The sequence below is a fragment of the Scyliorhinus canicula genome, chromosome 14 (genome assembly GCF_902713615.1).
Source record: "Scyliorhinus canicula chromosome 14, sScyCan1.1, whole genome shotgun sequence".
NCBI classification, from domain to species: domain Eukaryota; kingdom Metazoa; phylum Chordata; class Chondrichthyes; order Carcharhiniformes; family Scyliorhinidae; genus Scyliorhinus; species Scyliorhinus canicula.
In genome coordinates this window covers 83,876,418-83,889,859 of record NC_052159.1, presented here as the reverse complement: position 1 = coordinate 83,889,859, position 13,442 = coordinate 83,876,418, and the positions used below count along the sequence as shown (strand labels likewise).

The window sequence follows — 13,442 nt, the reverse complement described above, 5'->3', positions numbered from 1 at the left end:
TGACAAAACACAAACCGTTCTTAAGGCTCAGTGACGTACCGCACTCCGATTCTGAAAGTGGTAGTGCAGGCGATGGTTACGGGTGCTCCGATAAGGAAGTAATGTTATCACCCCAGGAATAGTGCCTCTCGAGTCAACCAACCCTGAGAGGACCCTCAGCAGCTCTTGTTGCTGAAGATGGCCTTGTGAAGGCCTAGAGAAATTGTAAAGCTGGTGGGCTTGCAAAGTGTCTATTCGTCACAAGTAAACCCAACACTTCCCTCAACATTGACAATCCTACTGGTAGTCTTGTTGTAAGAAACCCTCCAGATTTGAGTAAACTTTCATTAGCCAGTTAAGAAGGACTGTTAGTGTTACATGCGGGACAGAAAAGGCTGGTATAGTGAGGGTACCAAAGGAGCGTAGAGAAAATTGTAGGGAAGCACCAGGAAGCACTCTTGTTAACCACCTGTGGTGCGGTCCTCCAAAACCACCTCCATCACGACTAAAACCCCAGAGACCGGCTGAATTAGAGACTGAGAAACAATTCATGTTGGACATGTTGCAGAAACAGGCCAAAACGGTTGCAGTCCACGGAATTCACAGTAAATTCATTGCAGCATTAATGTAAACCTACTTGTGACACTAATAAAGATTATTATTGTGTCTGAGAAGTTGACGGCCATGTTGGAGGATGAATCTGTGCTGGCAGCCCCAGATTTTTGTTTGCAGTTCTGTGAAATCCTCAGATGTAGCACCAATCCAGTTTGGGGAAGTAATCTCTGTCTTAAATGCCTCCAGCCATGTCGATGAAAGTGTAAAAACTCCGTTTGAAAGGCCTGGCAATTTAAATGCCTCTAGCCAGCCTTTGAAAATGGCGTCTGAGAGAGGCTGTGGGCAAGTCGAGATTTCTGTCCTGATAAAGAACTGTGAAGCCAGTGCTCCAACTCCTCTCTCCCCTGTTGAATTCTTTCCGAGGGTTCAGAGCAAGAAGACGGGCTGTTTAAAACGCCACGTAAAGCCCTTGTGCTGAGAACTGTAGTTTTAACTCGGTGAGGTTGATGGTCCATCTGCTGGATGCAGGCCAGAATTGCACAGACCTTCAATGGAGAATTCTCAGTGTGAAGCCCCCGATTGTTAAAAGTAGAAGTGACTTACCAAGAGCATTCTGCAGCCTGTGGTTTCTGGTTGAAGACCACCATCAAAAGATCATTGGCTACAAAGTCCGCTACCTTGGCAGCAAAGAACCATCTCCTACCTCTTAATCCCTGTTATTTTTGAATCTTTCCTACCCTCTCCACTGTGTGTCTGTCTTGTGTGTGTCTGGGTGGAGTGTGGGGTGGGGTTTTGGGAATAATTAGACTAGTAGACCATTGTTCCTTTATGTCTATTTTATATTCATCTTTTACTCGTTCTAAATAAACAGTTTTTAAATGTTTTCCTTGTAAATCTGGTGACTGTAAATCATTGGAGCAGTCAAGTGTTGAAGATCTCAGGAAAATACACATTATTGGTTGATTCACTTGTGTTGGGAATCTGGGGTCGGTGGGGCTGGAATTTGACCACGCACTAGCCCGAGGTGGCGTAACAACGACTTCCTCCATTGAGAGGTTGGCATCTCTAATAGACAGCCAGATCCAGCAGACCACTTGGTGTATGCCAGGGATAGTCACAGCCCTGCATAACAACACTTTGTCGATTGAGTGCAAAGCAGCAGTGCCAAAGTAAAAGGAGGATGAGGCACCCACAGTCTCCAAGTTCCCATCCCTCTCCAGTAAGTAGGGAGGCAAAAGTGTCTTGCAAATTAGGCATGACTACCTTCTGCACCTGGGGAGGGCTCTTCACAGGGTGCTTAGTGTCATCAGTGGCTTCCCAGCCCCTCTGTCAGTGACCTTCTCATCTCCTTTAGCCATAGTGCTTGAGGAGGGTCTCACACCCATGAAGATGGTCCTCAGCGAATCGAGAACCTTCAGACCTCAGGTAGCCAGAGAATGGCCACCAACCCAAGCCACAAGGCGCCAAGGGCAGCAGCCTGCCTTCCTTCCAGATGTAAGGACAGTGGAGGCACCTCATTGAAACACTCATAACAGCACTTGGATGCACCAGGGGTTGTTTTTAGACTTGGCACATGCTGAGTTTCGATACGAATGCTGCAATAAATCCTATTTTAAAATTGACAATTGTTTATGCCTCTGCTGCTGCCTTAGCAGATGTCACTTACACCCTTACTCCCTCAATGGACACCTGGTGTAGGGGTAGGCTGAGTTTTATCATTCCTCAGCTGTGTCAGTGCTCTTGGTGCAGCTGGATGCTAGGCCATGATGTGTGATAGGAAGGAGGTGATACCTGGTCTAACATAAAGCATTGAAAGGGTGTCATGGTTGCAAGCAAGTAGGTGTGAATGGGATTTAGAGACACTGGGGAGGTTTCAGACAATGCCCATTCCCTTCAGTGCAAGGGCCTCATCATCTTATGGGCCGGCTAAAGCTCCTGCAAGAAGAAGGATGTGGAGGAGGAAGATTGGTGATCAACCATATCCTTCTGATGTAAGGCCTCCCTCCTTAAGCACCAGATTGTGCAAAGTATAGCAGATTACCACAATATAGGAATGTAGGAAACACTCTTTAGGGCTCAACTAGATCTTGGCAACAGAATCTTCTCTTTCATCATGCGAGTGGATGAGTGGCAGGTATTGTACCTCTCCTATACTGCAGTACAATGGTTTCTCTCAGGTGTGAGTAGCCATGAATTCAGTGGCTAATCCAGTCCTGAACATGTGGGGGCCAGAAGAGCTCTGGCACCTAGGCATCAAAGTATATAGATATTGTGAGAACTAGGCACGCATCTGCAGGATGCACTTTTCAGATTGCACAGATCAGTTGAACCTTGGTGGAATGAAATCCTTCCTGTTTATGAAGGCCACTGGCTGGGAGCCTTGGTGGTCACATGCGTGCAGTTGATGACACTTTACACCTGGGGGAATCTAGTGATGGCCCTTTCTGCCATAGTCTCCAGCCCTCTTCGACAAGGCATCAGTTACCTCCTTGATGAAGTGATGGGCTGCTCCCTAGGAGACCCCACACATATCCCCAGTTGATGTCTGGAAAGAGTCAGATGGTTCAATGTGATGCTATTAGGGCCACGGACATTGGGTATCTACGGAAGCTCCCTCAACTCCTGTAACATGACACAAGTTGGTGATGACCACTCTTGACAGCTGCAGTCTTAATTGAGAAAATCGCTCACACATCTGTAGACAATTTGGCGGTACAGTCTCAGCCACGTGTGGGTACTTGGCAAATCAATTTGCTGCTGGTGTCTGTGACATTATGTATAATGTTAGCACATTAAGGGTTAATGTAATACTCTTACCGACCACTAGATGGAGCTGGGGTGCATCCCAAAAAGAGGAATGCCTCTCCGGCTTCTGGGAGAGTGTAGAGAGCTCCAGAGAATAGAAGCAGAGAACAATTTAAGATTGCATGAAACAGATGTTAGTATAGTTTGGTTGTAGTTTAGTTATAATATTGCTTGTTTGAACAATAGTGATCGAACTGTATAATAAGTAACGTGATAAATTTAGCTTTGTTTATTAGATTTAATTTTTTGTGGTCTTTGTACTGCTGTTACTCAGGATGGATTTCGTAATGTACACAAAATGTCTCTCACACTTCAACAGTATGCCCAGCCAGAGGCTGTCCCTCTTGCTGCTGCAGTGGTGCTTTTGGCATCTGGTCCTTCCTTTCCCCTGCACCATTGTCCCCTATACAGGATTCCAGGAAGCCTAGGTATACAAATCTCATAGCTGTTGGTGTCTCCCTCTCCTATCTGTGCACTGCCCTTTGGAAAGTTGGCCTCCCCTGGGACCATTCTCTTGTTATGATCTCTTGAACCAGCAGCAATGGCCCGCTTCATCCCTTGCTGAGCATTCACCATCACAATCTGCTCTCCCTGCGTCTGAGAGCCCAACAGCAGACTGATGTGCCCCCACCTTTAGAGGTCTGCCACTGCAGTCTAGCAATGGCTTCCTCCCTTCTCTCCTCCAACGTCAGAGACAAATGTAGGAACTCTCAATCTCAATATGGCTGAATTCCACAACTAGTACTGAGGCGCAGAATCATTCATTAGAACCCATAACCAATTTTGCTGACAACCTTCTGTGATACTTCCTCTGTATCTTGATGAAATCTAATGCATTTTACTGTTCCACTCCTCTCTGACAGCATTGATATTTGTTTCATGACTATTCCACAGCGTGGGTATCTGATGGTTCATAACCCCCACGTGTCACTTGTTAAATCATAAACTCTACTCAAAATTGCAGATTTGTTGCGTTTGTGAGTCTAAAATACCTGCTCAACGAGCTCCGTTGTCTTTCCACCACATTGTAGCTGCGTGGAACATTCCTGCTGCTGTTAGAATGCAGAACTGAAGCCTGAGTCCTCGTCCAGCATGTTCACCCACCCTCCCGAGGGCCCCATTGTACTTTGCACTTAGTGACCAGTACTGGATATTATCTTGGGAAATGGTCCGTCCAGTATTGTGGTTACAACTTCCTGGGACTAATGTTGTCGTGTCTCTGCAATTCAGTTGTTTCTGATTCTTGCTGTGTATTGACTGGACACGATTAATGGTGAATCGACTGAGATTCCCAAATCTCTTTTGACTTCATCTTTGGTTGTTGCAAAACTATTCATGGAGAATGTCAGCCATTTTTTCCTCCATTTGTACAACACTTTAATTCGTCTGACATTAAATGGCACTAATCATTGTTCTACCCACTTCCATTTTTAATTCTCTTTCATTTCATGGCTCTTCTAAAACCCCTGCTCCTCGTAGTTTATAAAGTACTTTGCACTGATTTTCTGAATCTAGGTCATTTAAATTAGAAACCATTGTAGTCTGCCCAGAGTCCGCTGGCACAATTCAGTGCTCGTCCTTTCTCTTCCCTGCCCCTCCCAACAAATCTTTTAATACAACTTTTTTTTTTAAAGTAGCCATTGTTTCCAGCTCTTCAACCAGTTTCAGCCTGAACCCCTCAATAGCCTTTTGTAAGATACCGTGACTAAAACTTTGTATCACAATGGAATTTTCCACAGTCCACTTGGATTGTCATCTCTCCAAATTACTGGCATCCAAGCAACATCTTTCTCCATTATGTTAACATACTCTCCTGATAATTAATTGCATTATTTCACATGGAATGGAAGTAATACTAATAGATCTGTCATTGCTTATGTCTATTTTATAATTCATTTTGAATATTGTATACTAGGTTAATCAGTTTCCAATTTACTGCTAGAGTATCCTCATAATAATTGTTAGTTTCTTGATTTCTTCAGGAGAATTGGGAGGTCAGCAAGGGGGAGGGGGTTAAGGGACCTAAAATGGGGATGGTGAGACATGGCGGGGCGGGGGGTTGGAGGTTTGTGGTTGTTTTTTGGGTTGATGTGTCGTTCTTCTGATATTCTGTGTATATACGTTAAATGCTTTGAATAACAATTTTTTAAAAAATCATTAGTTTCTCTGAATTCTCTCCCAAGTCTCTTGACTTTCCAGGGTAAATATTTTAATTGTTTAGACCCCTTTCATCTTTCTAAGGCTTCCATTTCTTTTCAATGAAAGCCATTGATTTTACTTGGGCCATCTTTGGGAAAGCACATGCGTTGCTTTACAAATACTTTGAGGAAGTAATTATTCATGATGGGTATTATATTGCACTTTTATGGTTTGGGACTGTTCACATTCATTTAGTTCCACTCGTTCTTTGGCTGCTCTTATATTGTTAAGCTATTGGTTGTTTGTTTATGCTTTTTTTTTGTAGTGGTCTTTTTGCCTTCTGATCAGCCTTGTGTTTCTTGCATATTGCTGGTGAATATCTTCTTCTTTAACCCCCGACAAGATTTGAGGAGGTTGTTCTGATCTTTCAGTCTCGCTGTTTTAAAATGTGATTCTTCTTTCAATTAGGGACATGTTTGTTCAGTCTTAGCTTGTTGATTTTTATTATGTATTTTGCATGTTTAGCATTATCCTTTTAAAGATGTTCAACAGCATTTTAGTGGAAGACAATAGTAGAACATTTCCTCATTTATTTGTTTTTGTTATTTCCTAATTTTATTGAATTCGGCTTGTACCTATTAATTCCTGAAATGGCACTTGACCTGGAGACACAGGAAATATAGGGAAAAATTAAAAAGGATTTCATAACCTTTAAAATAATAATGAGTTCTTCCCCATTTTATTTCTCTAGACATTTGCAAGAATCAGTTGAAAATGAAATTCGACGCAAGAATATGACTGGCGAGTGGTTTTATAATGCCAAGGCAAAGAGGCATAAAGACACACTGCATGGGTCTGAGCTAATCCAAGCATCAATGCGGAAGAAGAAACCCTTGACTATCTGTAGGTTTCCTTGATTTGCTGCAGAGTATCTTGCCTGTTAAGGCGCCCATGTCCTGTAAAGAAATTCTACCAAACCCCCTTGAGAATTCATTCAATGAATGTAATAAGGTTCCCAAATGTGATATGAATTTGCCATAGTAATTCACTTTTCGACTTACTGGGGCAAGAAAATCTGAGCCTGTTTCAGTCAAAAATATCACCCTTTTCTTCCACTGCCTGATGACATCTGAATGACCAGTTATCAGGATCATTGGGAATGTTGTTAACAATGAAAAAGATGCTCCAGGTAGGAACAAAACACTCGACCATGGCTATACGCCAAACAATTGCCAATAATATCTGTTGATGGAAGCATTTTTTGAAAGACCGTTCACCCACTTGTACAAACAGCCTAAGATTTGATTTTTAAGCCTATTTGTCAGCAAAAAAACAAAACCTCTCCATTCCTCTGCTGGTTTGCTGGAAACTTCTCCAGCCAAATTTGTTCAGCTGGAGAATTCACAATTCTAAGCTTGTTGCTAAACTTGTGATATCTTGCAGGATAAACAGTATCCCACATGGCAGTCAAATACCCAACTAAACTGGTTTATTCTAGTTTGCCTAAATACATACACGCATGAATGGATACTGGGGTGTTATTACAACAGGGCTTCTCATTCAGGAGCTTGGGCTGACTGACTAGAATTTACGCTTTTTATGTTGACTTTTTTGGGGGAGGGGGGAAAGGGCTGCTCCTAGCAGGCGCAGAGTTCCAGACCATAACCATTTTTAAAAAGTTCTTCCTCAGACCACCTCTTGACCAAGGAAAGCTAAAAACATACATTTAAAAAAAATACATGATGAAAGATTATTAAAAGTTAGAGTAAATGGTTATTGTGTGTTGAAGTGCTATTGTGTGAAAACAGCCAGGTAACAATATAACAATGTAATGAAAGGCCATTTGATGAAATCATTTAATTACTAGTGCTATTCCTCATATGGTACTTGATAGTCAATATTAGGCTGGATTCTCTGGTTCCCCAGCCACATGTTTCTCGGCCGCAAGCTGTTTGCTGGCAGCAAGTTTCTGTCTTCCTGCCGCTTGTCAATGGGATTTCCCATTGTAACCACCCCATGCCGCCGGGAAAACCCGTGGATGGGGGTGTGCTGCTGCTGGCGAAAATGAATCGCTATGACCGGAAAAATCCCGCACTTTTTGGACACTCTCATTGCTTTATCTCACTCCATCCACTTCCCCTCCAATAATATTTTTTCAATGATTGGGAAGGATTCATTTGGGTTATGGCACAGTCAACATTCACAGCGCAGTTCAAATATTTGCTCGTCCTGGCCTACAAAAACAAGTTGTTTATTTTTCTTTGCCCCTGAGAAAAGTTACAATTACTAATTGGCCAGGATCAAGTATTCACCATGTAGAGAACAAAAGTTAAAGGAGGAAATCATGCCCTTCCCCAGCTAATTACTTAAATGGAAATTACTTCATGACAAGGAATTGTAAATTACATTGTCTAAAAATAATAACAGCTGTTTTGGGGCCATGGTTAGTAAAGTGCTGTACATGTCTGTACGGGCAGCACGGTAGCATAGTGGATAGCACTATGGCTTCATAGTGCCAGGGTCCCAGGTTCAATTCCCGGCTTGGGTCACTATGTGCGGAGTCTGCACATTCTCCCCGTGTCTGCATGGGTTTCCTCCGGGTGCTCTGGTTTCCTCCCACAAGTCCCGAAAGACATGCTATTAGATAATTTGGACATTCTGTATTGTACCTCAGTGTACCCGAACAGGTGCCGGAATGTGGGGATTAGGGGCTGTTCACAGTAACTTCCTTGCCGTGTTAATGTAAGCCTACTTGTGACAATAAATATGATGATGATGATTGATTATTATTATTATTGTGACTCCATTTAAGATCAATATAGTTTTGCTTCTATTGGAGGAATAGTTAAATATGGATACTGACTTTTAGAATACATGGAGTAATTGTTTTCCCGTGTTAAATGAATGACCTCCAGTTGCTGGCTGTTTTAATGCTGAATTTTGTTTCATGATTTAATTTTAGTATGAAAGGTTTATTATAATTCAGCCAAATTTATATTTTAAAGATCAAAATATTTTGTATTGCATTTAATGTCCGGCATCTTTCCATCTTTGAAACATTATGGACATGTAGAAAGTTTATCCATTTCGGGTGAGGTATCTTCATATGGCACACCCTTGCTGGTGACTGAAGAGGCCAATCTTTGAGAGGCAGACAAGTGCCGCACATGAAGCTGCCTAGTGTTATTTCTGGCATTGGTGTCTGTTGCCAAAGCCTTGTAGCCTCTGGTCATTGTGGTAGTGTACACCAGCCCACAGAAGGTATTGCCATTTTTCTCAGTCGCAGCTAGTGACTCCCAAGTACAATAATTGATGTTTGGGGCCTTCTCATCATGCTTGCAAGCATTCTTGAAGTGGAAATTTGGACGTCTTACTGGTTGTCTGGCTCCAGCTACCTCTCTGCACAAAGTCCTTGGGTATGCAACTATCTCTAAGAATGTAATATTTTGACCATAGTCCAGATTTTGAAGCAGCCACTGCTGCTACTGTAGTCACATTGTCTGATAATATATAGTGAAACAGCGGAGATAAATCTAATGTATTTCACATGTGCAGGTGCAGAAACCAAGTAGATGGCAGGTGGCTTGAAAAAATAAAACAAAAATATTAAGAATAAATTCAGTTTGCAAGGTGGCATGTTCTGTTCAACTGTGCAACTTAGTGCCCTTTAAAAATTTCTCTGACCAAGCAATAAAATAGTTGCTTACACCACTGGAAACCAAATATCATTATTTCACATTACCGTGGGCTTTTGGAGTTTAAACATCAGTATGTGCTGTATGGATAGCAAGTGCCAAAAGGAAAGGGTCCCACTACTGACTAGCATGGCATGCCATCAGCGGACCTAGGTAAACTTATTAATTACTGAAGCAAAATCTACTAGAAGGAACTATCCCTACTTCTTTCTTGTGTGCGACAGTTGGCACATGACATCAATTAACAAAGTAGATGATCCCTTGTCTCTAATCCACTGAAATGAACTGAAAACCCACATGATTCTTTCTTTATGCTTCTGAATTCTAAATAGTCCAATGGGAGAGAGATAAATGAACGTAAATTTGCAAAGTACCTTTCATGACTTCTCCTCTGTGCTTACAACATATTTCTTTCAAAGCATGTACTGTAATTATGGAGACAAATATAGTAGTCAATAAGGTGCCAAAAAGTGGAGTAATTTCATGAAATAAATTTAGCCCAACCATCTGTTCTAATTGATTTATGAACAGTCGTGTACATGAATGGAGGGAGGCGGGGGGGAGGAAAGGTGAAGAAAAATGCAACCTTCAATTTTTAGTTTAAAAGTCTGCAATCTATGTTTTGAGTATGTTCTGCTTGATTTTGTTACAGATGTCAAAATGTTTTCAGAGCAGGTTGTTGGAGGTGGATTGTCCTGGATCCTCCTCAATGAGATGGAAGCTCTTAATAAAGATTTATGGTTTCACCTTTGTAGATAGAGCATCAAACTGGCAGGAAATGGCCTCCATTTTGAGCTGCATAATTGTTCACTTGATGATGTTTATCCTGAGCTGACTACTTAACCAAGCCAAGCTGTCATTATATTTCACTTAATAAATGCTAATCTTCATTTGCAGATGAACGTCTCCAGACTAAGGAGTCAAAGGAGAAATCCAAGAACCTCGCAAATAATATTTATGTATCTCCTGAGCTTTCTGTTTTCCTCGAAGACCCAAAGGTGGAAGAACCTGAGACGAGGTATTGTCACAATTTGATGCAAACTAACTTATCTGGAGGTGATGGACTTGTGCAGATGTAGAGATGCACTGTTGTGAACTTTCAATTCCTAAATTATTTTTCATTGCTTTTCCTTACGATGTAGAAATGACGGGTATTGTTTTTGAACAAAAAGTACACTTGCAAACTTAAATCTCAACCCTCTTGTGGTCCATCATTGTGGAAGACTTAATAGTTGTGAGGAGAGGGGAATAGTTGATGGTGTGTATTGAGAACAGCAGGCCAGGATTAAATTATAAAATGTGGGACGAGGGATATTCTTGGTTTGCATCTGGGATTTAAAAAAAGTTAAGCAATTAGTCAATTTATGTGTGTGGGCATGATACACTTATTGTCTAAAAGTTCATATCGGCTCGTGATGATTTCACATCGGCATTCATGGGTAATATTTCCAATTTGCCCGTCAACCACCTGGAAATCCACACCTCTGAATTTACTCTTACACTGAGTAAAAATGAAATCGTGAGTCAAATCAGTTACCTTTTAAGTAGAATTGAGCAGCCCATAGTCGGGAAGAAATTGTCTGAAAAATTTGGTATTCAAAACTAAAATTTGGAAAATGCCCATTTGCACAGAAATAGTCTTAATGCTGCAAGTTGGGAACATGTTGAAATTCTTATGATATGGAGCGTGACTTTTCAGGTCCATTCGATGTGCATACAAATTATGGCCGCTAAATTGCGTTGGCAAGATCTGTTTGAAATCTTCCCTGCCCTCTGCCGGTGATGTGATCAGGTTCATGCCCCAAAAAGTATGCACCTGATTTAAATTTAAATATAAGTAAATAGCTTTATGCCATAGCTTCTAACCCTGTGATATTGTCTCTTCTCCCCACCCCCCCTACACACTCACACACACACACACACACACACACACACACACACACACCATGTCATCGCGCCGGCCTGATTTGCTACTGGTTTTTTGAAATCAAATCTGTCTTGATGTCCATGCCGAGAGTGCAGTGGTGCCTGGCAGCCCTAGGGTTTAGGGCAGAGGCTGGGACAGTACCAAGAAGCAGTGACTTCTCCAAAGGAAGAGGAGGGGCCGAGAGGGCCCGTCCCCTAATATTTCTGTGGTGGTGGGGGCGATCTCCGGAAGCTTGTGGGCGGCGGGGGTGGTGTTGGGTAGGAGTAGTTGGGTAGTTTTCTATCTGATCAGGGTGATCTTTAAAATTGGTATCCCGATCTCTATGTAGCCAGGCTTGCTGGCTTTGATGCTTTGCCCCACCAGAGTCATGGCGCAAAATGTACCCACCAATGTTTTTTCTCTGACAAAAGTGTCAGACGATCTCGATAGAAAACCTGGCTGTGTTTCCAGGAGAAACATGCTGGTTTTCAGTAGGAACCCGAAATTTTTTCAGAAAATTCTACCCGAAACAGACTTTTAATAAAAACTTAAATTTCAAGTGAATTGCAGTGGGTTAAATGAACATTTCAACTTGAGGTTTTTATTATTGAAGCAGAATGTTGTTGTTTATGTTGGGTGGTAGCTGAAATCAATCAGCAGCTGACGCCTAAGCCTATATAGAAATCAGTATCACAAGATGTTTGACAGATTTTGGGTTGGGTTTATTAAGACCGGAACAAGCTGCTATGTTTGAGTAAAAGTGGGTGTATTGTATGGGTCAAATACTGAAGGTATACAGCGCACACATTTTGAAGTAAGTGAATATGCAAAGTAATGGGCAAAATGTAAATATTTTATGAATAGGAACTAGGAGAGGGAAGCAGAGGTATGTGGAGTCCAGACTTGAACATAATATTCTAGTTGGTCTAGCCAAAATAATTTTGCATAATTTCCTTCCTGATGTACCTGATATATTTAGTTATAAAGCCACGGGTCCTTAAACATTTTCTTTTAACTGCCTCTCAACTTCAAAGATTTGTGAATGTGAACCCCCAGGTCTATCTGTTTTTGCACCCCCTTTAAACTTGTAGCATTCACTTCATATTACCTTTTCCCATTCTTGCTACCACAATGAATCACTTCGCTGTCTCCTGTCTATCCATTTTACCAGTGTGGTGTCCTTTGTGCTGCTATTACTCGAGATGGATTTCGTAGTGTACGCAAAGATCAGAAAAAGCGAAGTCTAATAAACAAAGCCAAATTTATTACACTACTAATTATACAGTTTGATCACTATTCTGAAAACAAGCAATATTATAACTAAAGTACAATCTGCACTATACTAACATATGACTCCTGCAATTTTAAATTGTTCTCTGCTCTGCTCCTATTCTTTCTAGCTCTCTCTATTTCTCTCTCTCACTCCCAGAAGTCTGAGAGGCATTCCTTTTTATAGGTCTGCTTCAAAGCTCCATTTAGTGGTTGGTTAGAGTATCACATTAGCCCTTAATGTGCTAGACATTATACATAATGTCACATCCCTGTTTCATTGAAACATGTTCAATCATTTAATACAAGTAGGGGAATATGCATTTAGCAAATACAATGTGAAGTCAATGAGTATGATATAACAAACATAGTAGGGGTTTATAACAAATTGAAACAATTTGGCTTTTTCATCCTTGTCGATCTTAATGCTGTCTTTTAACTGTCCATGTGTCAATGTGACATGAATATTGTAGGAAATTTAACTTTACAAAACATGGAGTTTGGTTGTGTTGGAGGTAGGTCTGAAGTATGAATTGCATTCTTGATTTTGAGTAGAGCTCGTTGATTTCTTCCATACATTGTTCCTATTTTTGTTTGGACAACGTATGAACGTGGTGCAACTTCACTCAGAACCTTTGCAGTTTTTGACCACCAACATCAGGATTTGGTAGAGGAACAATGTCTCCTGGTCTGAGTAGAGGTAGTTCTTTTGCATTATGATTGTAGTATGAACTTTGTTCTTGTGTTGACGCATCTTTTCATCTGTTCATCCGAGATTTGGAAATGTTTTTCCTGACCGAGGCGTTCGTAGCTTTTTCCCCATCAACAGCTGGGCTGGCGACAAACCTGACGCCAAAGGTGTAGTTCTAACTCAAACAGTGCCAAAGAGAAGTTCTGTTGGTCATCATCTGCTTTTTTGAATAGGTTCTTAACTATTCCGACACCTTTTTCGGCTTTTCCATTTGACTGTGGGTACAATCAACTTGATGTGATGTGCTGGAAGTTATAGCAGTTGGCAAACTTGGACCACTCCCATAAACTAAAACAGGGACCATTATCCATCATGACCTTTAGGGGTATGCCATGTCGTGCGA

General features: G+C 41.5%; 1 protein-coding gene across 9 annotated transcripts in view; it reads left to right on the top strand.

The window, feature by feature from the left end:
* Positions 1–13,442, top strand: part of sytl2a (synaptotagmin-like 2a) — a 162,634-nt gene that overhangs the window by 43,577 nt on the left and 105,615 nt on the right. For all 9 annotated transcript variants that reach the window (XM_038818132.1, XM_038818131.1, XM_038818130.1 and 6 more), the window contains 2 exons: positions 6,230–6,381; positions 10,071–10,191. In XM_038818132.1, the coding sequence (XP_038674060.1) occupies positions 6,230–6,381; positions 10,071–10,191 (273 nt within the window). The remainder of the gene's footprint in view (positions 1–6,229; positions 6,382–10,070; positions 10,192–13,442) is intronic.